Below are 23,009 nucleotides of genomic sequence, written 5' to 3'. Positions count from 1 at the left end.
ATAGAGGGAATGGAGGAAAGGCGTAAAGAAGGCCCTTGTCCCAAGGAAGGAGGAGAATATCTCCCATGGAGTGTTGTCTAATCCCCACTCTGGAGCAGTACTGTGGACATTTCTTGTTCTGGTAAATAGCAAACAGGTTTACTACCGGTGTCCCCCATTGTAGGAATATGTCATATAGTATCATCAATTCTATCTTCCATTTGTGGTCATGTGCAAATTTGCAGCTGAGACTGTCAGTCATTTCGTGTATTCCTGGTATGAAGGCCGCTAATATATTAGGACATTGTGAGAGATGCATCAGTTCCATAATTTTAGTGCCTCTACGCACAAGGAATAAACCTGGCATATCCCTGTCTGATTATGTAATACATGCAGGCCATGTCTGTCATGACCCTTGTGTGCATGTCTTTGATCAGCGGGAGGAAGTGAGCACACACATTTCTGACTGCTCTGAGATCAAACAGGTTGATGTGGAGGTATGTCTCTGTCAGGGACCATTTGCCCTGTGTTGTGCAACCATTGAGATGTGCACCCCATCCTATGAGGGATGCACTGATGGTCAGGAATAGAGATGGGGAGATTGAGCAAACGGGATTCCTGTATGGACGTTTGCCATGTCCTTCCACCAATCCAAGGATCACTTGACACTGGGGAGCATTGACAGAAGTTTATGTTGTCGCTGTTCAGCCTGTAAACCTAACTGAACCATGCTTGGAGGCATCTCATGCGTAATCTGGCATGAGCAATAACTGATATGCCTGTGGTCATGTGCTCCAGAAGCTGGAGGCATTGTCTGGCCGAAATTTGTGGGCTGGATGGTACTGTCTCTATCAACAAAGAGAGACTGAGAAATCTGTGATGTGGTAGGAGTGCCTTTGCCAGAGTAGAGTCGAGGTTGGCTCCTATGAATTCTAGCCTCTGTACTGGTGTTAAGTTCAGTTGTTGTTTGTTGATCTGGAGGCCCAGATTCAGAAACAGGTCCCGTGTGGCCTGATTGACTCATTGGGACTATGAAGGACTATGCCCTGAGAAGGCAATAGTCCAGGTAAGGATAAATCACGATCCCTTGAGAGCATAAGTGGGCCACCACTACCAAAAGAACCTTGGAGAATATCCTGGGAGCCAATGAAAGGCTGAAAGGGAGTACTCTGTACTGGTAGTGGTCCTGGCCCAGCGTGAATCTGAGGTAACACCTGTGACTTGATATGATGGAAATGTGGACGTATGCATCTTGAAGGCTGAGGGCCAACAACCAATCTCCTTTCTTTAATGCTGGAATAATCATTGACAGGGTGACCATCTTGATTTTCTGCACTTTGACGTATCTGAGCGATCTGAGGTCCTGTATGGGTCTCCAACCTCCCTTTTTCTTTGGTATCAGAGGTAGCCAGAGTAAAAGCCTTTGCTTCTCAGATGTACAGGCACAGGTCCTAAAGCTCCTATAGCTGAGGAGATGGTTTACTTCTTGACAAAGTAGATTCTCGTGAAAAGGGTCCATGAAGAGGGACAGGGAAGGGTGTTTGGGAGTGGGGAGGGAAGAGAAATGGATTGCATATCCATTCTGTATAATCTCCAGTACCCACTTGTCAGAGGTTATTTGTTTCCAGGTGCTGCACAACAGGGTAAGGCAGTCTTTGAAAGGACAGGCAAGATCTTCCTGCGTGAGGCTGCAAGGAGAGTGTTCTATCAGCACCTCGACCACCCCGTCAAAGCTGACGCTTCGAGGTGGATGGCTGAGATGCAGTCAGTTGGGGTCCTGCTTGCTTTCACCTAGGGCATCTTGGTTTCTTCTTCTGCGACTCGTAAGCTCTTTGTGGTGAGTATTGAGATGTGTACTGTGATGACCAGTGTTTACACAGTGGCTGTGGGCTCTATTTTCTCTTGCAGGCCAGCATGTATATATCCCTAGGGATCAAAGAGTCGCCTGTGAATCCTTCAACATGTGAAGAGATGTGTCAGTCTTCTTGGCGAATAACTTCATCATCTCAAAAGGAAGGTCCTCCACCTTGGATTGGATCTCTTTAGGGAAGCCAGACAAATGCAGCCACAAATCCTGTCTCATAACAGTGGCTATGGAAATCAAGCATGCTGCCGAGTTGGCTGTATCTAATGCGGACTGAAGAGATGTTTTAGCCACCAACTGGCCCTGGTTGATTATGGCCTTGAATTCGTCTTTATGGGAGACCAGAAGCTGTTCAATAAAGGAACTGAGTTTCGTACAATTCTGGTAGTCGTATTTTGCCAGCAAGGCCTGATAATTTGCTACATAGAACTGGAGAGTGCCTTTCTGCCAAAAAGGTCCAGATGTTTTTGATCTCGATCATACAGGGTGGATTTAAACTGGAGCCAGCGGCACCTAGAATTAACTGCATCTACAATATTAAAATCATAGAATATTAGAGTTGGAAGGGACCTCAGGAGGTCAGCTAGTCCAACCCCCTGCTCAAAGCAGGACTAACCTCAGCTAAGTCATCCCAGCCAGGGCTTTGTCAAGTCGCAGCTTAAAAACCTCTAAAGATGGAGATTTCACCACTTCCCTAGGTAACCCATTCCAGTACTTCACCTCCCTCCTAGTGAAAAACGTTTTCCTAATATCCAATCTAGACCTCCCCCACTGCAACTTGAGACCATTGCTCCTTGTTCTATCATATACTACCATTGAGAACAGCCTAGCTCCATCCTCTCTGGAACCCCTTTTCAGGTAGTTAAAGGCTGCTATCAAATCCCCCCATATTCTTCTCTTTTGCAGAGTAAACAAGCCTAGTTCCCTCAGTCTCTCCTCATAAGTCCAAATTTTTGTTGCCCTCTGCTGGACTCTCTCCAATTTGTCCACATCCTTTTTGTAGTGGGGGGCCCAAACCTGGACACAATACTCCAAATATGGCCTCACCAATGCTGAATAGAGGGGAATAATCACTTCCTGAGATCTGCTGGCAATACTCCTACTAATGCAGTCCAATATGCTATTAGCCTTCTTGGCAATCAGGGCACACTGCTGACTCATATCCAGCTTCTTATCCACTGTAACCTCCAGGTCCTTTTCTGCAGAACTGCTGCCTAGCCAGTCAGTCCCCAGTCTGTAGCTGTGCCTGGGATTCTTCCGTCCTAAGTGCAGGACTCTGCACTTGTCCTTGTTGAACCTCATCAGATTTCTTTTGGCTGAATCTCCAATTTGTCTAGGTCACTCTGTATCCTATCCCTACCTTCCAGGATATCTACCATTCCCCACCTAGCTTAGTGTCATCTCCAAACTTGCTGAAGGTGCAATCTATCCCATCCTTCAGATCATTAATGAAGATGTTGAACAAAACCAGCCCCAGGACCGACCCCTGGAGCACTCTTCTTGTTACTGGCTGCCAGCTAGACATGGAGCCATTGATCACTACCCATTGAGCCTGATGATCTAGCCAGCTCTCTATCCATTTTATAGTCCATTCATCCAACCCATACTTCTTTAACTTGCTGATTAGAATACTGTGGGAGACTGTATCAAAAGCTTTGCTAAAGTCAATGTATATCACGTCCACCGCTTTCCCCACATCCACAGAGCCAGTCACCTCTTCACAGAAGGCAATCAGGTTGGTCAGGCATGACTTGCCTTTGGTGAATCCATGTTGACTTTCCTGGTCACCTTCCTCTCTTCCAAGTGCCTTTAAATGGATTCCTTGAGGACCTGTTCCATGATTTTTCCAGGGATTGAGGTGAGGTTGACCAGTCTCTAGTTCCCTGGATCTTCTTTCTTCCCTTTCTTGAAGATGGGCATTGCATTTGTCTTTTTTCAATCATCAGGGACCTCCTCCAACTGCCACAAACTTTCAAAGATAATGGCCAATGGCTCTGAAATCACATCAGCCAACTCCCTCAGCACCCTCAGATGCATTGCATCTATCCCCATGGACTTGTTGGGATGAGGCTCAGTTGCTTCCTGCAACTGTATTTGCAGGGCTTCTGCCACTCTCTGAACTAGGTCCTGGAATGATTTAAAATCATCAGTCATGGATGGCGAAGGGGGCACCACTGCCTCATCAGGTAAGGATGACAAGAAATGAGCTTGAGGAAAGTCTGCCCCAACTTCCTCCCCCAGCTGTTCAGGGAGTTCCAAAGCCTTCAAAGCTGCAGCTGAAAGAGGTTGCCACCTTGCCTGTTGGTATGCCATGCTGGGGTCCTATGAGGCTTGCTGTCTCTGAACCTGCCAAAGACCCCAGTAGAGCCATTGAGGGTATGGGGGGCTGGTGGCTGGTGCCACGGTTGGCCAAACTACGGTAGCTGAGGGTTTGGTGGATGATAAGCCTGGTGCCCATACTGAAATTGGGTCCCAGATGGTGGGTAAGAAGAGCAGTGGGAACCCAAGTCCTCTTGCTCACTTTCCAACTCTGATGATGAGAAAGGTGGTACGCAGCAGGGAGATGTCACAGTATCCAATGCTCTAGGAGAACTTGGGGCTGGGGCCCCGATACTGAGTAGGGGCAAATCCGGTGCATCAGACACCAAGAGATCTGTTGTGCATCGGAAATCTGGCAGTGCAGATAGCATCAATACCGGTTGTGAATGTTGGTACCAAGAGGCTTGCACCAATGGGAGTCAGAGATGCGGACTTGGCTGGTACGGTCCGTCGGTGCCACATGCACCAGCCTCGGTACCAGTGCCCATGTCAACGTAGCCTTCCCCGGGACGGATCATCTATGTCTTTCACGCCCCCACAGTACCAGTACTTCTTTGCCTGTGCCCATCGGGTCTTTGGGTAGAACAACTTGCTCCGTTGGCACAGTACCACGCATGCCCTGGGTATCAGCATTAAGTGGCTTAGGTGCCATCGATATCGATGATACTGATGGAGTCAGAGATTGTTTCCAGCTCGATAAGGGCTCGTTGCGGGGACTCACCGATCTTTTCTTAGTGGTCTTAAGTAAGTGGCTCATCTCTTTGGGATCACCTGCATTTGAAGTGGAAGGTTGCAGTGAGAGTTCTCGTTGGGAATCCAGGGGTTGAAGAGTTGACTCCATGAGCAGGAGTTTAAACTTTAGCACTCTGTCTTTCCTGGACCTCAGTTTTAGTTGCTAGCATCAACCACACCTTTGTGGACTGTGCTTTTCTCCTTGACCATATAAGCACTTTTTGAGTGTCCGTTGTCAGTGGGATAGATTCCTTGCAATTGAGGCATTTTTTGAAGCCTAGAGAGACAGGCATACACTTTTCCAGGCCCCTCTGCGCCGCTGCCAGGGTTGGTGAGAGGCAAACCCTTTCTTCTTTCCTTTTCCTTTTTTGGCATGGCCAACAAAAAACAAAGTAACAAAGGAAAAGGCTTCAAAGAAAGCTAAAATTTACAAAACTAAAGGGAGTTAATGATCTGTGAACGGACAGCTCTTAGCTCTGTCTCTAGCCAGGGGCAGTTGAGAAGGAACTGAGGTGGGAACACCCATACACAGTGGCTAGCCTCCTGGCAGGAGAGGAGCAGCGCATGCACAGGCAGGACAGACAGCTACCAAAGTTCTCCGATCAACAGTGTGGGTGCACAGACACATCTACAGTGGAGCACCCATACGGACACTACTCGAAGAAGAATTTAGTATTAGGAATACTTACAGAACAAGGCAAAAAAATCCTACTGATTGATAAAAATGCAGCAATAAAAAGGAGCTTTTCATGCTAATGCTCAGGAAGGGAAGCATTCAGCAATGGTGGGTTACATGCATGTCATTCTCTTAACCAGGTGTGATGATAGTTATACCTTGAGGTAATATGGCTTAATGAAGCTATTAATCTGATGTTCCATTGTCTTATAGCCAGATGTACGGACCTATGGATTGCTTACCTGTAAAGAAGTGGATGTTTATTTTTTGAACAAAGAGGAAAATATTTAACTTAGTTGATCTCTGCCTTACAAACCCTTTTCACATCCTTCCGGCAAAGACTCCTTATGAAAAGACAGTGTCTATTCACTCTAACAGGAAAAAACCTGAGAACAGCTCTCTCCAGAGCCCATTATTATGCCTCCAACAAGACTGAGACAACAGAAGGTAAGATGAGTTGTTCTAGCCCTCACTATTCAAGAAGTGCCTACTATCCCAGAAGCTTGAGAACATGCTTGGGCATCAAATTCAGGTCCTGGTGTAATACCTCAATCAGGCCAGTTCAAAAGCAGTTACTTTCACAGGTTTTATTTCTAGACAAAATGCCAATAATTTGGCACCTGGACATTGGCATTTTTTTTAATTGACTGCCCCTCGTACCTTATTATTGATGAAAATCATTTATATAGTGCCATCAGGCTTTACAAGTAAGACACATTCCCCACCCTAAAGGGCTTACAAACTAAGATAGGCAAAGCAGGAATGGGAGAACAGTTAAGGTAAGGGAAGATGTGGACAGGTTATCTAGCAAGGAGAACAAGACTGGATGAATATTTGGAATATATGGAATATAGAGAAGAATTTAAGAAAGGTGATTGACAGATAAAAGAACTACAGTAACTGTGTTTTTTTGTGTAGCCACAGATTCCATTCTAGTTGTGAATGTATCCTAAATGCATCATATCAAATTTTTTTGAACAGCAGCATCCATTGGGCACCCTATGTGCCTTCATGACTACCGAAGCTGGCGACATAAGGGGATGAGGTAGCCTCAATTGTCACTCAGTTCCTTCACAAGTAAGAATGCCAAGAATAGGACGGCAATTAACAGTGATGGAGGGTGGGGCATGGAATCTGTGTGAACAGCACATCTCAAAAAAACACAGTTACTGTTGAGTAACTGTTCTTTCTCATTCAAGTGATTGTCCATACATACAGACTCCACTCTAGGTGACTAACAAGCAGTTATCTTGATCCTGGAGGTGAGAAAGAAAAGGTAATTATTAAAGAAAAAAATCTACAAAAAATTCAGAAAGATTCTAACTCTTTTGTCTATGACAAAACTCAAAACTCTTAGCTAACTTTTCATGAAAAAGCAAGGTGTGTCAAATATTCAAGGGACATGGACACTGAAGGTTTTCCATCTCACAGTCACAAGTGGTAAGAAAGAACTATATGGACAACGTATCTTGAAAAAGAAAAAGCCTTTCTAAGCAAAGAGGGCAGAATGAAGGTCTGTATCAGAGTGCATGAGAGGAAGGAAACACATGGAAACAAGATAACAATGTAGGAAAGTAGTAGAGTAGTAGGAAATGAGAGCAGAGAGGTAAATTGAGGCAAGATTAATTAAGGTGAGACAAGGAACTTGAATTTGAGACAGTAATATCCAAAAAATTAGTAAAAGCATTCAAAATGAAAAGAAGGAAAATGGAGAAGAGATGATGGTAATCAAGACAAGAGGCAGGTCTTGGCTGAGGAGGTACATTAGTCAAGAAAGGGTAAATTATTGTACAATTAAAGAGGACGAAGCAAAAAGGAGTTTGCAAGAAAGTGGAGATGAGAAGCGGTGTGGTCAAGTGAATAGGACACTGGGCTGGGACTCAGGAGACCTGGGTTCTATTTCCAGTTTTGCCACTGACCTACTGTGTGACCAGTTATGGAAATATTCTGAAAATCTGCTATACTTTTTGCTTCTACCAAAAACATGTGAAATTCTGTTCTAACAATAACACGCAGACTCATTTAATGGAATTTACACAACTTAATATCTCCATATCAATCAGTTAGACTGGAAAGTGATATTAACCTGCAAATAGTTGTGAACACAAAAAGGGAGGTCAATCTGAAATTCAGGTCCACCGAGTTTGAGATGCATTGAGTCAAAGAAATTACTAAGACATACAAGATATGAAATTGGACAGAGGGGGATAGGTTGGAAGTAGACTTGTACATTTGGGAAGAATCCAGGGAAGCAGCTTTGGAAACAGTGTGAGGTGACAACATTGCCAAGTGGAAATGGAGGATAGAAGGGACGGAGCACCGAACCCTGAAAAACATGAACACAAGGGTGAGAGGGGAAGATGCAAAGCTACCAGTGAAGGTGCTAAAGCAGCAGTCAGCATGACAGAGGAGAGAAACAGAGGACCCCAAGTGTGGAAGCCAAGAAAGGAAAGGAGAAAGTGATCAACTATGGAGAAGGTAGCAGACAGAGAAGACAGATAAGTGCTCCTTTTAACTAGCAAGGAAAAGATCACTTACAAGTCTTGTCAGGATAGTTTAGACAGAGTGAAGAGGGTGGAAGCTGGGCTGGAGGACAGCAAGTAAAGACTGTAGGCAGTAGGATTAGGGAGCGTTCTATGAAATTTTGGGACCCAAAGGGAGGGGAGGACGAAATTAAACTAACACTTAGAAAAGCAGGTGGTTTTTAGCATGCGGCCTGCTCATAATCAAATAGGAAAGGAACCAGATGTCAAGAGCATTAAAGAGTAACTATTCAGCATGAGTAAAGTGTTGATGTTGTTCCTTACCTAATTTTGAGAAGGATTTTATGAACATGAATATATTTTTCATCTACTAGAAACTTCAAGTCTGCAGTGTCAGGGTTGTCAAATTCCTTCTTCAGTGACTGGGCTACTGTTAGGTGGTCATCAGGTTCTAAGACAACAAAGGTACTTAACAGTTACTGATGAATAAATAAAAATGTCCTATATGTCATTATCCCTGGTTTTTAGTCAGCGTACAATGAAAGCAATGCTCTTCGTAAACACAACCTTCCACTCAAGACCAGTAACAAAACAATAATGTGTAAAGTATGGCCTTCTAGGACAGGGAGTAAAGGCCATGTTACTACAATCCCTACATGATTATCCACTCCAAACAAATATGTATCTCAACCAAAAAAGAGGCTCACCTAATATAATCTTAGATAAGTTTCACCTTACCACAGGAATATTTCCTACTATCCAGAAAAATCTCAAGGTTCTCACAAGTTTAATGCGTATTACCAGTTAGTTTTACTTGTTTAAAATATTATTGTATCAGAAAGTGTTTATCTTTCAAATTATTTATTCTGGCATATGTACCAGATACATAAAACCATATTGGGGTCTGCTAAAAAATAAAAATCTGTTTTAAATACTTCCACCATGAGGAGATGCCATTTCATATCAGGAGTAGTAAAACAAGTGAACACATCCATCAATGCATGTGAAGTGGCTTCAATCTAATAGTGTTATAGATAAACACTAACAATTCTATAAATCTATTAGGAAAAATTAACTTGCTTGAGTGATGGTGTTTAAAGCACTGAATGTATTAAGTTGTGCATGTCTATATATGTATGTGCATATATACACATTACAGTCCTCTGTGATACCTCTGTGACAAGTTTATCATATAGCCTTGACACTCTCATCTGCTGTCTCCCCACAAATCCGTCTCCCATGGACTAGTTCAAATGTTTCAACCCCTTAAGCAGCTTCAAATAGCCATTTTCTTTGGGAAAAAAACGGTCAGAAAATATCTCCCAACAAATTACACATTATTAGCCCAATTCTCTGTCCAGGGACACTAACAGCTTTTCTCTACATAAATGTCACAAATTTGAAGTCTGATATCTTGCAGCCTACAAGGAAAGAAGTAATGGGAATTGCAGTTCTTTCCCAAATGTCAGGTCTCCAGGGTGCTGGAACTAATGTGGTACCCTGAGCTCACTCAGTATCACAGAGGAATGCCCATGGTATGTCATCAGTACCGATGATTGAGAAGGTGCAAAGCACTCCCTAGATAGGAGCTTTGTCGTACACGGTACCGAGAGTTTTCTCACTGCCGCTCTTTTAGAGATGGCACAGTAATTGTCTTTCTCCTTAGGGGGTCCTCAGAGTCAGAGCCCCTGGCTTCTCTAAGTGGTGCAGTGAAGCAGAGTTCATAGCAGAGGCCCCCTTCTGGGTTCCATGCTTTGGAGCTGTCAGTACTGGGGAACCCCTCTGGTAGACCAACAATTTGGTGGGGGGCTTGGAGTCTTATTTTTTTCACGCCTTTACAAGGGGAGTCTGCCGGGTTTTTCCCATTATTCTATCCCCTTTGAAGTTAAACGCTCCAGGGATGATCCAGGGTCAGCACTGGGGTCCCCAGTTCAGAAAGCTGAAGTGCTTTCTGCATAAGGAGGAGTTTTAACTTCAGCTCCCAGTTCCTGCGAGACCACAACTTTAGCTGCTGGCAGAGGGATATGAGACTCTCCCACGCACCAGACACGAGTGTCTGTCCCTCACAGGACCTTGCAGGAGAGGCACCTCTTGAAGCAGGGGGAGCCGGACATGCACCTGAGCTGTACCCACTGCCTAAGATTTTTAGTATATTAACATAATTAAAATAAAATTTAAATTAATATAAGGCAAATACTAACAGTATCTAAACCAATCCAGAGAATGCATTCAGTTTCTGAAAAGGCTACCATATGGACTACAGCCAACTTTCTCAATCCAATCCTATAAATATAATATCCATTTACAACAGACCTTCTCAGGCAAAATTCTGAGCTAACAGATGAGGTCTTACACGCTATGCCCTAAAACAGTGTTTCTCAATCTTTTAAGTAGCAAGTACTCCCTAACTTCTGAAAATTTTAATAAATACCCCAACACTCAATTTTCCACTGGATTTTATATTTACAGACTAATGTGAACCATATGTTGGAAGAAGGGCTGAGTATATAAGGCCGTGATATGACAGATGTCTGATCTAATGTGGGTAGGGTTACCACCTTTACATCAGGGGTGCACAACTCAAGTATGTACCTGGGCTAGAGGTGATGTTGGTCAAAGCTAGGAGGCTTTGAGTGGCATGCCAATGTTGGGGAAAAAAAGCGCCATGCCAAATTTTTTGCCATAGATTTGAGAGGAGGAAGGGGTGAGAGAGAGACAGGAAAAGAGGGTAACTGATGAAATCTGGGGCTGTCATAGTTGTCAATTTCAAGAAATTGACAAGTTTTCTGGGCACTGGGTTTTGAGCCAGGGATGGGGGCTGCCACCTGGGCAAGTTGCAGGCGGCTGCCGCCTGGCTGCCAGCTCAGGAGGTGAGCAACTGCCACCCAATCCGAGCTGGGGCAAAGGAGGCTTCCACACCGGCTGGGACGCAGGGATGTGGGCAAGCGGCTGCTTTTCCCCTTCTTCAAGCCAGGGCACAGGAGGTTGTCCCTCAGCTCAGAGCCTGGGCGCAGGTGGCTGCCACCCAGCTGTGAGCCCAGCTCACAAGATGCAGGAGGCTGCCACCGGGCTCCCACCTGGGAGCTGGGACCCGGCTGGAAGCGGGAGGCTGCTGCCCGCCTCCCTCAGAAGCTAGTGGCTGCCGCCCGCCTCCCCTTCACTCTGTTATTCCCCGGATACCCCTGCCTGTGTCTCGCGTACCCCCGGGTGTACGCATACCACAGGTTGAGAAACTATGCCCTAAAATACAAATGCTGGGTCTAGTAAAGCAAATTCCATAGAGGACTCCCCACTGAATTCTCCAGTCCCTCAAATCTTAAAACAAAGTCCTATTAACAAAACTGCTTTGTCTCAAATATTAGAAAGGTACTCAAGAAAAAGATGTAGTCTGCTATACAGTCTAGGACCAAAGCAACATAGTACCCAGAAGCAAACAGAAAATCAGTACAGTATATGGAATTCAAAAGTAATGTGTTCAGTACAACTCACAACACTAAGTAAATGGGCTGCTATGTTCTTCACTAGCTGAGACCTGGTCTATGCTACAAAGTTAGGTCAGTATAAGTCATTTTGCGTTGACCCATTTGTGCATGTGTCTATACTCAAATTTGTCTCCTGTCAACATAGATGCTCCATTACAGCAATGAACTAAAACCACCTCCCCAAACAGTGAGCCATGTCCATCTACTGAGGCCGACGCAATGCAAGTGTAGACAATGCATGACCTGTATCAACTCTAACAATCCTCCAGCAGCTGTCCCACAATGCCTGATTCCTTGTAACAGTGAGCATTCTGGTCACAATTGTAAAGTCCACTGCCCAGAAGCCACCCTCCACCAATCTGTCTTTTCCTGAGTGCCCATTTTGTGAGCACAACTAGCAGATCTCCCTTGTTGTGTGCAACTGTTCAATCAATCATGCCAGCTCCATGCACCAGACACACTTCTGCCTGTAGTAGACAAGAGGTACTAGATCTCCTGGGTCTGTGGGGAGAAGAGGCAGTGTAAGTACAGCTATGAACCAGTCAGAGAAACATAGACATCTATGAAAAGATTAACCAGGGGACACAGGCAAAGGGATATGACAGGGTCAGCAGTAGTACCATGTGAAAGTGAAGGAACTGCAACAGGCATATCACAAAACCATGGACACCAACAATTCATCTAGTGCTGCATCCCAGACCTACCACTTTTACAATGAGCTGCATGCCATATTTGGCACAGACCCCATCAGCAACCCAGGAATCACAGTGGATAACTAGGACGAGTCCAAGACAAAGACCCCTGCTGTGAACAGCAAGGAGAAGGAAGAAGATGAAGAGTGGGAGATGCAGAGGTAGGGTCCAGCCATGCCACAAGCCCAGGGCCTGTTTGATTCTACCACAGCCTAGCCACCCCTGCCAGCCAAGCATGGATGAGCCCAATGAAGGGGAAGGGACCCCGGGTAAGTGCATGCATGAATTTTCCCTTACAACATTTAAATTTAAAGATGACACCCAGCCCATCCCCAAATTAACATGACACAGATATAGACTTTTCACTGTTTTACTCGTACAAGAAAAGGTAGCAGTGCAACAAACACAGGTACAGCTGATGTCTGTTCATTCCCCTGTAGGTTTAGGTGAGGGTTGAGGGCCATTAAGAGCAGTTTGTTCCTGTATCCTCCTGAGACATCTCAATGAAACTTTCATGGAGATATTCTGCAATCCTTTCCTGAAGATTTCTAGGGATGGCTGCCTTATTTCTTCCTTCATGGTAGGACACTTTCTCACACCATTCTGTGATGAGTTTGACTGGCACCAAGTTAGTAGCATATGGGCCCAGGCAGCTTCGGGACACCAGTAACAACTGAGCTGTCTGTGCCTTGTTACCTTCAGAGATGAGATACCAGCTAAAATCCCAACCACCTGGGGAAAATAGTGCCAATATTCAATACCACTGCCCTAAACTCAGACCCATGTGTCGTAATGGGTTAAAATCACCGCATGGTGTGTGTGTGCCCCGAGTCCATGCTGAGAAAGGAAGAAGTATTTGATTTATATGTGATGAATGGGAAAGTTCATTGAAGATTGTTCATTATATTTCAAGGTTTTGTAACCATCTGTTCTTATAATTGTTCCTGGTTATTTTTTTTTTTTGGTAGGAGATAAGGAGAAGTTGTTGACCTCGAGAATGGACAAAGAGGTACAAGTTGTAAACTCCATGGGAGAGGAGCTCAGAGGCAGCAAAAACCCTGACCAAAAGTAACCAGTTGAACTTGAAATAGGGGTAACTTGCGAGCACAGCAGTTCCTAGGCCCAAATTTGGAAGTTTGCAGTCGCTGCAACTTTTATTTGGTGAGTTATACCTGGTCAAGGATAGACTTCTGGCCTGAGGACCTCCCCAAGGAGGGGCCGACAAAGTGACGTAGGAATACCCATGATTGGTCTGGCGGACGTATAGGCTGGAGTGGAAAGAAAAGGGGTGTCGGACAAAGAAAGAATTAGAGAGCCTTGTCGTGAGGACCACCGAGCCTCCCCAAGGGGTACACCAGAATCGTGCCTGCAAGAGGGTCTGATCACCCCTCTGGCCTCTCTCCAGCTCGTCGCCTACATTATCTTAGAATAGTTAGGTAACTGAGCTGATAACCCGTTGGGACTTGTCCTGCGGATGAAAATACCCTGGGTGCGAATACGATAGACGTTCCACCTGGAGGAAAATACCCTAGGTGCGGATACGATAGAGGTCCCACCTGGATGAAAAAATAGAGCTCTAAATAAAAAGACCAGGTCATAAAACATCTGTTATCTTTGCTGCAGCTGAGTTCATCTCTGTATGTGGTGAGTAGTGAATGTGAATGTAAAACTAGCAATAATTCTACTTGTATTCCAGGAGTGATTGTGACTATAATTGTTGGAATAACTCTTTTTTGTTTTATAATTGTTAGTTGTGTTTTTTAGTTTGATATGTGTCTTGAGAGTTTGTAACAGAATAAGGGAACAAAATTTGTGGTAAAACAAATTGCTTAAGTTTTTAGTGTTGTATTAGTAAGTTTTGTATCTAGAATCTGATCATTGTAATCAATTTTTGTTGTTTGTAGTTATATATAAAGTAAATCAGTAAGAGAAAAGTTTGATTCAAGTAGTTGTATTAGTAAGTTGTTAAATAAAGACTATTAAGTGGTAAAGAATTTGAGTAGTTTTCCAAATTTTTTCAGGAAGTTTGCCAACTTTTTCTAATTTAGTGTTTTCCAGGCCTCACACTCTGTCTTAAAAGGGAACATATACGAACCGCCTTAGTGCCTCAAAGCACTTAGGCACCTCACCATAGAATACAGACTGACATTTTATTGTTTCAGCCACAATAGACGACATTTGTATACTGAAATGGACAGAAAAATGTTTGATGCTTTTCTATTTTTAAAGTTCTGTTTCATTAATTTATGTTAAGTTTATATTGCATTGCCTGTTGTTTTTTGGACATGGTTTATCTGCACTGTTTTTGCCACTCCATATCCTTCTTTTTTTTTGGAAATAAAATTATCTTTATTAATTCACAACACACATTGCAAAATGCACAGCGGTACTCAAAGAACCCAGTACTTGCAAAACTCATTAATACAACCCATCTCTATGCAACTCTACAACCCAGCACAATTATAAATGTACTGCAAGCATCACACAATTCTTAACAGCATCCAAAGCTTCATACCCAGACAACAGTCCAGCACAGAACACTACAGTGGCTGACTGTTAAAGTGCTCTTTCAAAGTCTCCCTCAACTGAATAGCTCCACACTGAGCTCTTATAAGGGCCCTTGTGTCTGGCTGTTCAAAGTCACCAGACAACCACTTTACCTCTGCCTTCCACCCTGGAGGCAACTCTTCCCCCTTAGCTTCACAAATATTATTCAGGACACAACGGCTAGCTATAATCACTGGGATATTTTTCTTACTAAGATCCAATCTAGTAAGTAAACACCACCAGCGTCCCTTTAATCTACCAAAAGCACATTCAACAGTCATTCTGCATCTGCTGAGACAGTAATTCAATCCTTCCTTGGAGCTGCCCTGGTAAGAGAAGGTTACTCACCGGGTGCAGTAACTGAGGTTCTTCACGCTATGTGTCCTTGAGGGCGGTCCACTTTAAGTGTCAGCACGTCCTCGCATTCCCGATCGGAGATTTCTACAGCAGTACTTGTCAAGGTCGCGCATGTGCAGCTCCCGTCTCGTGGTGCCCACCTGGCGGGAGCACGACCCGACCCCCTCTGTTCTTTCTCTACCTTGGCATGAACTCTGAAGTAGAGGGGAGGAAGAGGGAGGTAGTGGAGCATTCCCAGGGACACACATCTCAAAGAACCTCAGTTACTGCGCCAGGTGAGTAACCTTCTCTTCTTCCTCAAGTAGTGTCCCTGGGAGTGCTCCACTTTAGGTGACTCTAGAGCAGTGCCCCTTGATTGGTGGAAGGGACTTTGGAGTCTTTTGCTTGGACAGTTGATAGTACTGAAAGCCCTATGGAGCCATCCTCCCTGGATGCAAGATCAATGACATAGTGCTTTGTGAACATGTGTACCGAGACCCAAGTAGCTGCTTTACATATCTTAGTGATATGGACATTGTTGAGGAAGTGGACATTGCCCTAGTTGAATATGTCTTAGTCCCTACAGAAGCTTTTAAGTTATTCAGTTGGTAGCATGAATGTATACAACCTGATATCCATTTTGATAATCTCTGATTAGATATTGCTTTGCCTTTCAAGCATTCCACTACTGAGAGAAAAAGCTTTTCTGATTTCCTGAAGGGTTTTGTTCTATCTAGGTAGAAGGCTGTTGTTTGCCTTACATCTAGAGTGTGTAATATGGCGTCCTGCGCATTACGATGAGGCTTAGGGTAAAAGGTAGGTAAGTGTATCGGTTGATTGATGTGGAAGTATGATACAATCTTTGGAAGAAACTTAGGGTGAGGTCTGAGAGTGATCTTATTCTTATAGCAGACCTTGTAGGATGGATGGGCCATTAGTGCTCCAATCTCTCCAACACATCAAACTGATGTAATGGCTATTAGGAAGGCCACGTTCATGGACATATGTAAAAGGGAGCATGTTGCTAAAGGTTTGAAAGGAGGCTTGGTAATGGTCCTTAATACGAGGTTCAAATCCCATGGTGTTGTGGGAGAGCGTATATTGGGGTAAACCTTTTGCAAACCCAACATAAATTGTTTCACTGTTGGATGGGTGAAGACAGTTTTCTCATTGTTTCTATTGTGAAATACCAAAATGGCTGCCAAGTGGACCTTTATTGAGCTAATTGATAGACCCAATTCCTTTAATTCTAGGATGTAATCCAGTATGGTTGGAATGGATGCTGCTGTACCGAGGATGTCTCTCTCTTTGCACCAGGATGTAAATCTACACCATTTTTGAAGGTAGGTTTTCCTTGTGGTTCATTTTCTACTATATAACATGTGCTTAACTTGTTCTGAGCACCCTAGTCCTTCTCTGTTGAACCATTTAGGAGCCACGCTAACAGGTAAAACTTCTGAATAGTCAGATGGAGAATCCATCCGCCTGCTGTCCTGAGAGAGGAGATCTTTGCAAAGTGGGAGGATGATCGGCATGGCTATTGACATCTGAAGTACACAGGAGTGCTATCATTATAACAGTTGCTCTGTCCCTGCGTATCTTATCACTCTGGGTATCAGAGGAATGGGAGGGAATGCGTATAGGAGATGTTTGCTCCAATTGATAATGCATCTCCCACTGAGCCCTTTCCTATTCCCACTCTCGAGCAGAACAGGGGACATTTTTTGTTTTGATTTTTTGTTTTCATGAAGAGGTCGATTGCAGGTTGACCCCATTGTCAGAAAATGTTTTCCAGAACCATACTGTTCAACTCCCACTCGTGATTTTGTCCAAATTGCCTGCTGAGGGCATCCGCCGTTGTGTTTTGGTATCCTGTTAAGTATGTTGATATTGTGTTTGATGCATCAATTCCATAGCTTCATTGCTTCAGTGCATAGGGAGTGAGATTTTGCTTCTCCTTGACGGTTTATGTAGAACATACATATGATATTGTCCATCATTATCTTTATCATTTTGTTCTTTATGATTGGAAGAAAATGGTGACATGCATTCCGTACAGCACGAAGTTTTAAGACATTTATGTGTGTAGATCTTTTTTTGTTTTGGACCATCTGTCCTGGATTGTCTGGTCTCGCATATGTGCTCCCCATCCTACTAGTAGTAGTAATGTAGTAGTAATGATGCTTGATGTTGCACGAATGGGATCCCTGTCACCATATTGGTGATTTGTGTCCACCATATTAGTGAGTCTTTGACTTTGTTTAGCATGATTAGTGTTTTGTTCAGCCCATGTTTGTATGGTTTGTAGACAGTTGATAGCCATCCCTGTAGACATCACATGTGAAATCATGTGTGTTGTACTACAAAGGTTGTGACCGCCATGTATCCCAGTAATTAAAGGGCTGTGTGAGCAGACAACATTGGGCTGACTCTTATTAAATGAATGAAATCTACTATGGCTTGGAACCTGGTTGGTGGTAACGATGCCCTCGCTGTTATGGAGTCCAGGTTTGCTCCTATGAATACCAACTGTTGTGTTGGATTCCAAATGGACTTTCTCTAGGTTTATCCTGAGCTGTAAGCTTCAGAAAAGTGATATTGTTTGTTGTGTGTCTTGGACAGCCATGTCTTGTCTGTGTGCCCTTAATAGGCTATCGTCTAGGTAAGGGAATATTGTGATCCTTTCTCTGTGAAGATGTGCTGTTACTATGGCTAGCATCTTTGAGAAAACTCTCAGTGCAGTGGAAAGGCTGAATGGTAATACCTTGTATTGGTAATGGCTGTGTGCCAGTGTGAATCTGAGGAAGCCTCTGTGTGCCAGGTGGATCGTGACATGGAAGTAAGCATCCTGAAGGTTGAGGGCTGAAAACCAGTCCCCCTTTTCTAGTGCCGGTATTATGCTGGACAACGTGACCACCTTGAATTTTTGCCGCCTTATGCCTTATACCTTGTTCAGTCTTCAGAAATCTAATATGGGTCTCCATCTTCCGTTCTTCTTTTGAATCAAGAAATAATGGGAGTAGTAACCCCTTCCCATGTGTTGCTGTAGAAAGTGCTCTACTGCTCCTAAACAGAGGACGTGATTCACCTCTTCTTGTAAAATTTGCATGTGAGATGGGTCTCTGAAAAGGAATGGGGCAGGGGTTAGATAGGAGGAATGGATGTAAAGGGGATAGTATATCCGAGACGGATGATTTCTAGTACCCACTTGTTCAATGTTATCTTTGTCCATTTGTGTTGGAAGGATCGTAGGTGGAACTTGAAATTGGTGGATGTTGTTGATCAGGACAATGGAGGAGGTCATTCAGACCCTCGACCAAGACTTCACAACTCTTGTTTGTTAGATGTTGACTGGGAGGTCAATGGCATTTGGTGAAGTTGTTGACATCTTTGCTGTCTTTGTCTGTTTCTTTGTGGGTCATATTGTCTGTCTGGGTATTGATGGATACCTGCATTGGTATGGTTGATATGGATGGTACCTGAAATGTTTCCTTTTTGTGGCTGGTGTGTAGATGCCTAATGTGCATAATGTTGCTCACAAATTCTTCATGGAGTGGAGAACCTCATCTATTTTTTCTGCAAAAAGTTTGGATTTGTCAAATGGTAGATCTTCTATTTTTTACTGTAATTTTCTGGGAAGACCTGCAGAGTTGAGCCACATGACAATTGCCGTGGCCATTGTTCTGGCAGCTGTGTCCGCAACACTGTGTCCGCTGTTTTCACTATGAATTGTCCATCACTTATGATTGCTCTAAATTGTTCTTTTTTATTATCAGGTATATCACTTAATAAATTCCATCATTTTTGTGTAGTTATTGTAATCATAACTTGACAGTAGAGCTGTGTCATTGACTACTTTTAACTGGAGTTGATGAAAAATATACTTTCCTTCCTATCAGATCTACCCTCTTCCAATCTTTGTCATGAGGCATTGACTTGGCCGTGGTTATTTGGCTCTCTGGTTTGCTGCCTCAATGACCATAGAGTTGGGGGAAGGGTGTGAAAATAAAAATTCTATCCTGTTAGCCATAACATAGTATATTTTATCTGCTCTTTTTCAGATAGGTGGTATGATGGCTGGTGTCTGACAAATGTTGTTAGCAGGTTCTAGAAGTGCATCGTTAACTGGTAGTGCTATTTTTGATGAGGTGGATGTATTTAGGATTCAGAGCAGTTTATGCTGTGATTTAAAGACTTCCTGGATCTGTCATCACTCTTCTAAATAACTCATGAAACTGTTTGAAGTTGTCTGCTTGGTAGGTGGAGGGGGCATTATGAGGAGGAATCTTCACAGAAGGTGTCATGACCTGTTCCACACTTTCTTCACCTTCCTCTCCAGTCTCTGGCATAGGTTCCGCAATTGATAGTGCTGATGTTGCATATGACCTTGATCTGTGTATACTAGGGCTGAGTGGTCTGCTAAGAGCCCTATTGTAATTTGACCACGAATTCCAGTCCGGCCATCTCATATGGTAAGGCAAGGGTGGTCCGTACCACAATGACCCATACCATGGGTACATATGATGTCTGGATCATGGTGTATATCTAGGAGCCTGAGAGGTTGGTCTAGTGGGTGAGGAGTGTTGTGAAAGAACGCTCCTTCCTCGCTGCCATTGTCGTTGTAAGTTGAAAAGGCTACTGGTGAGAGTGACTCCTCATGTACCAAATGCACTGGGAATGTGTCTGCATCTAGGTAAGGTGATTGAGGTGATGATGTTTGCTGGATATGTTTTGTTTTCTCCTTTCTCTTTAGTGTTGGAGTCACTGATGGTGCGGTATCCTGGTTCGGTACCGTGGTTGAAGTCGGTGCCATTGGCAGTGCCGTGTCCATATCGGTACTAACATTGCTGGTGCACCGTGTACAGTGTTGGCACCATGTTTCTATTAGGTGCTATCATTGGTGCCATGTTATCCAGATGTACCGTTGCATTATATGGTGCCTCAGTCAACACCGTGCTCTTTGTTGGTACCGACTGTCTGTCGCTTGGCTGTTTAGCCTGTGATGTCTATACTGTGGTTCTTCACAGTGCCATATCGGAGAAGGTTTACAAAGTTTTACTTCTTGACTCCGTGATCAGGCATTGAAAGTCCTGACATTTTATGGCCCATTCCGTACCCGAGGAACCTGAAGCCTCATGGGTACTTGGGATTTTTATTACCCCTTGAGATGATATTCTCTTCTTGTGTGGTTCATCTGTAGATGAAGATGAGTCTCTCTTTTTTTGAGGGTCTTTCTGGTCCTGGATCAGAAGAGGGTCTCAAAGACTTCTCCATTAAGATTAGCTTGAGTCTGAGATCTCTCTCTCTCCTGGTACTGGCTTTGAGCTTGCTGCAGTGTGTGCATTTCTGAGGTATATGGCTTTCTCCCATACAACGGACACATTCAGAGTGTCCGTCCGAAACTGGCATAGCTTCCCTGCATGATATGCATCTCTTAAACCCTGGAGAGCCAGGCATGTTAAGAGGTATTAGAGATAAGAAATGTAGTTAAACTATCTTTTTTCTTTTCTTTTCTTTTCTTTTTTTTTTAAGGTAAAAACAGGTACGTACTAACTACTAAAGGGAATTGCTGACTAAGCTAACTAACTTTCTCAACAGATAAAAGAATGAAAGACGAGTTTGAAGAGACTGCTGAGCTCCGTCTGAAACCGCGGACGGTTGAGAAGGAACTGAGGGGGTCGCGTCGTGCTCGTGCCAGGCAGGTGCCAGCGGCGTCATGAGACAGGAGCTATGCATGCACGACCCCAACGAGTACTCCTGTAGAAATCTCCGATTGGGAATGCGAGGACGCAGCGACACCTAAAGTGGAGCACTCCCAAAGACACCACTCAAGGAAGAACCAGTATATAGATTTTTGAGCAAAGGGAACAAGGCTGGGTCCTCCAGGAACACTACTGTCATTTCAATATTGGCAGTCGAGAAAGAACGTCCCTGTATGAAGCTTTCTGAACAGTCTTGTGTTCTTAAAGAGGTAAGTGTCATGCATTTTCCCTGGCCAGCCCACACTGAGATCAGTGAAGTGTCTGTGGTGATCTGCCAACACTTGCATAAACATAGAGAAATAGCCCTTTCTATTGTGATGTACTCTGTGGCAAGGTGGGCTGGTGCCAAAATAGGAATATGTATGCTGTCTATCGCCCCACTGCAGTTCAAGACCCCTATTGCTGGAAATCCATCTATTATATCCTTCAAATTTCCAAGAGCTCCAGTCCTGTGTAGCAGACACAATTAATGGGCCTACACAGTTGCATGAGAATTACCCCCACTGTGGATTTCCAACTTCAAAATGATTTCCCACTTGACCAGTAGCAATCCTGCAGGTCTGCAAATACAGGAGAATTGTGCATCCTGTATTTGCAATGTTCATGAGAATAGTATAGAGCTCTGTGGGCTCTATGCTTTTGTCAGAAGTGGCAGACACCAAAAGATGCCATGCAGGTCTGTAGGATTTTTTTAAAAAAAATAAAGATGATGGGATACGGACAGCATTATAGGATGGAAAAAGTTGCATGCACCCCTAGCTCCCAGAGATTCCTGCAATATTCATTTCTACCTCACAATACATTGCCAAAAATTTCCCAAAAAGATGGCTACCTACCCGTAAGTGCACTGCACTTTGCATTGACACAAGCATTCTTGATGAGAACATGCAGCACCAACGCAAGCAGCCAAATGTGCATCCACACAAGTGTATACTACTTTGGCAGTAGTATGCCTACGTAATTTGCATTGACCAAAGTTTGTAGTGTAGCCATGGCATGAAGCTTCCAGATGGTCTTCTACAGACATTCTCAGAAGTCTCACACTTGATTTAGTCATGGTGGTTAGTATCTGTTTTAGCCACTAATACTGAATTGAAAGTTTAGGTCTCTGTTAGCTGATGTTATGTGCGCCTAAGGCAGATTCCTGTCAAGACCAAGGGGACAGATATTAATGTCAACCAGCTGGCTGATACTTAGGAATTAGTGTGGCTTTCATTGAAATGTAGACTTCTAAGTGCCCAAGTCACTTTTGAAAATGGGACTTACATTGCTCAGCAGATTTGTAAGGGGTTGTCTGAGCACAGGCAGAAGGGAAAGGAGAGTCTTCCCTGCTTATAGGCTGACCACATCCCAGAGTACCTGCCAGTCATGGAGGCATGCAACCAAAGCTGAGACCAATACGGACGGCAAGCCCAGCTATAAAGGAAGGAGAACAAGGAGAGACTAGGAGGCAGAAAGGCCTGGGCTAGGTGAGAGGCAACAGTCCCATGCCAGGCTCTCTAAGCCCTGGTCTACGCTACAGAAATACTTTTGTATAACTACGTCGCTCGGGGGTGTGAATAATCCACACCCTGGAGTGACACAGCTATACTGACCTAAGCAGCAGTATAGACAGCGCTATGTTGGCGGGAGAGCTTCTGCCACCAACATAGCTACTGCCTCTCGTGGGGATGGATTAACTAAGTCAACAGGAGAAGCTCTCTCTCGTCGGCTTAAGTGTCTTCATTAAAGCGCTACAGCGGCATGCATTTTAAATGTAGACCTGCCCTGAGAAACTGACAGGGAGATAAAGGAAGACTGAAAGCCCTGGTGTTTAAGGGCTGATTGACTCATTTAGGTCAAGTTGATGGACTGCACTCTAGATGGTCTGCACTGTTAAGTGTGACTAGCAGTGCGTACCAATGTCATGTATTGTAATTCCCCCATGTAGGACCTAAAGGACAACTCAGATCTTTAAGATACAGCGTCCACACGGGGGAGTTACAGTGCAGCACTGCTATTCATACTCCCTCTTAGTCCAAACTGCAGGGCAATGTAGACATCCCCTTAGACTCCTAAATCATGTAGAGGCTTTTGAAAATACTGCTCCTCCCCCTTAGTATCCTTATGCCAATCACAAAAGGGATAGAAAGATTCT

The 23,009-nt window shown here is 44.1% G+C and overlaps 1 protein-coding gene across 8 annotated transcripts in view; it reads right to left on the bottom strand.

Moving 5' to 3' along the window:
* The window catches only part of LOC137163066 (RCC1 and BTB domain-containing protein 2), an 83,294-nt gene that overhangs the window by 14,500 nt on the left and 45,785 nt on the right, over nucleotides 1-23,009 (bottom strand). For 6 of the 8 annotated variants that reach the window (XR_010922621.1, XM_067563108.1, XM_067563110.1 and 3 more), the window contains one exon: nucleotides 8,378-8,504. The exons of 1 other annotated variant lie outside the window; for it this stretch is intronic. Coding sequence is in view for 5 of the 7 variants with exons in the window: in XM_067563108.1 (XP_067419209.1) it covers nucleotides 8,378-8,504 (127 nt within the window). In the remaining 2 variants the exon portion in view is untranslated. Of the gene's footprint in view, nucleotides 1-5,583; nucleotides 5,813-8,377; nucleotides 8,505-23,009 lie in introns of all 8 variants that reach the window. One more of the 8 variants, XR_010922620.1, reaches the window with a different exon arrangement.

Source organism: Emydura macquarii, unplaced genomic scaffold (assembly GCF_026122565.2).
Source record: "Emydura macquarii macquarii isolate MOO-44397 ecotype Brisbane River unplaced genomic scaffold, CSIRO-AGI_Emac_v2 contig_2473, whole genome shotgun sequence".
In the NCBI taxonomy this organism is placed as follows: domain Eukaryota; kingdom Metazoa; phylum Chordata; order Testudines; family Chelidae; genus Emydura; species Emydura macquarii.
This window is presented reverse-complemented; position numbering and strand designations above follow the sequence as displayed.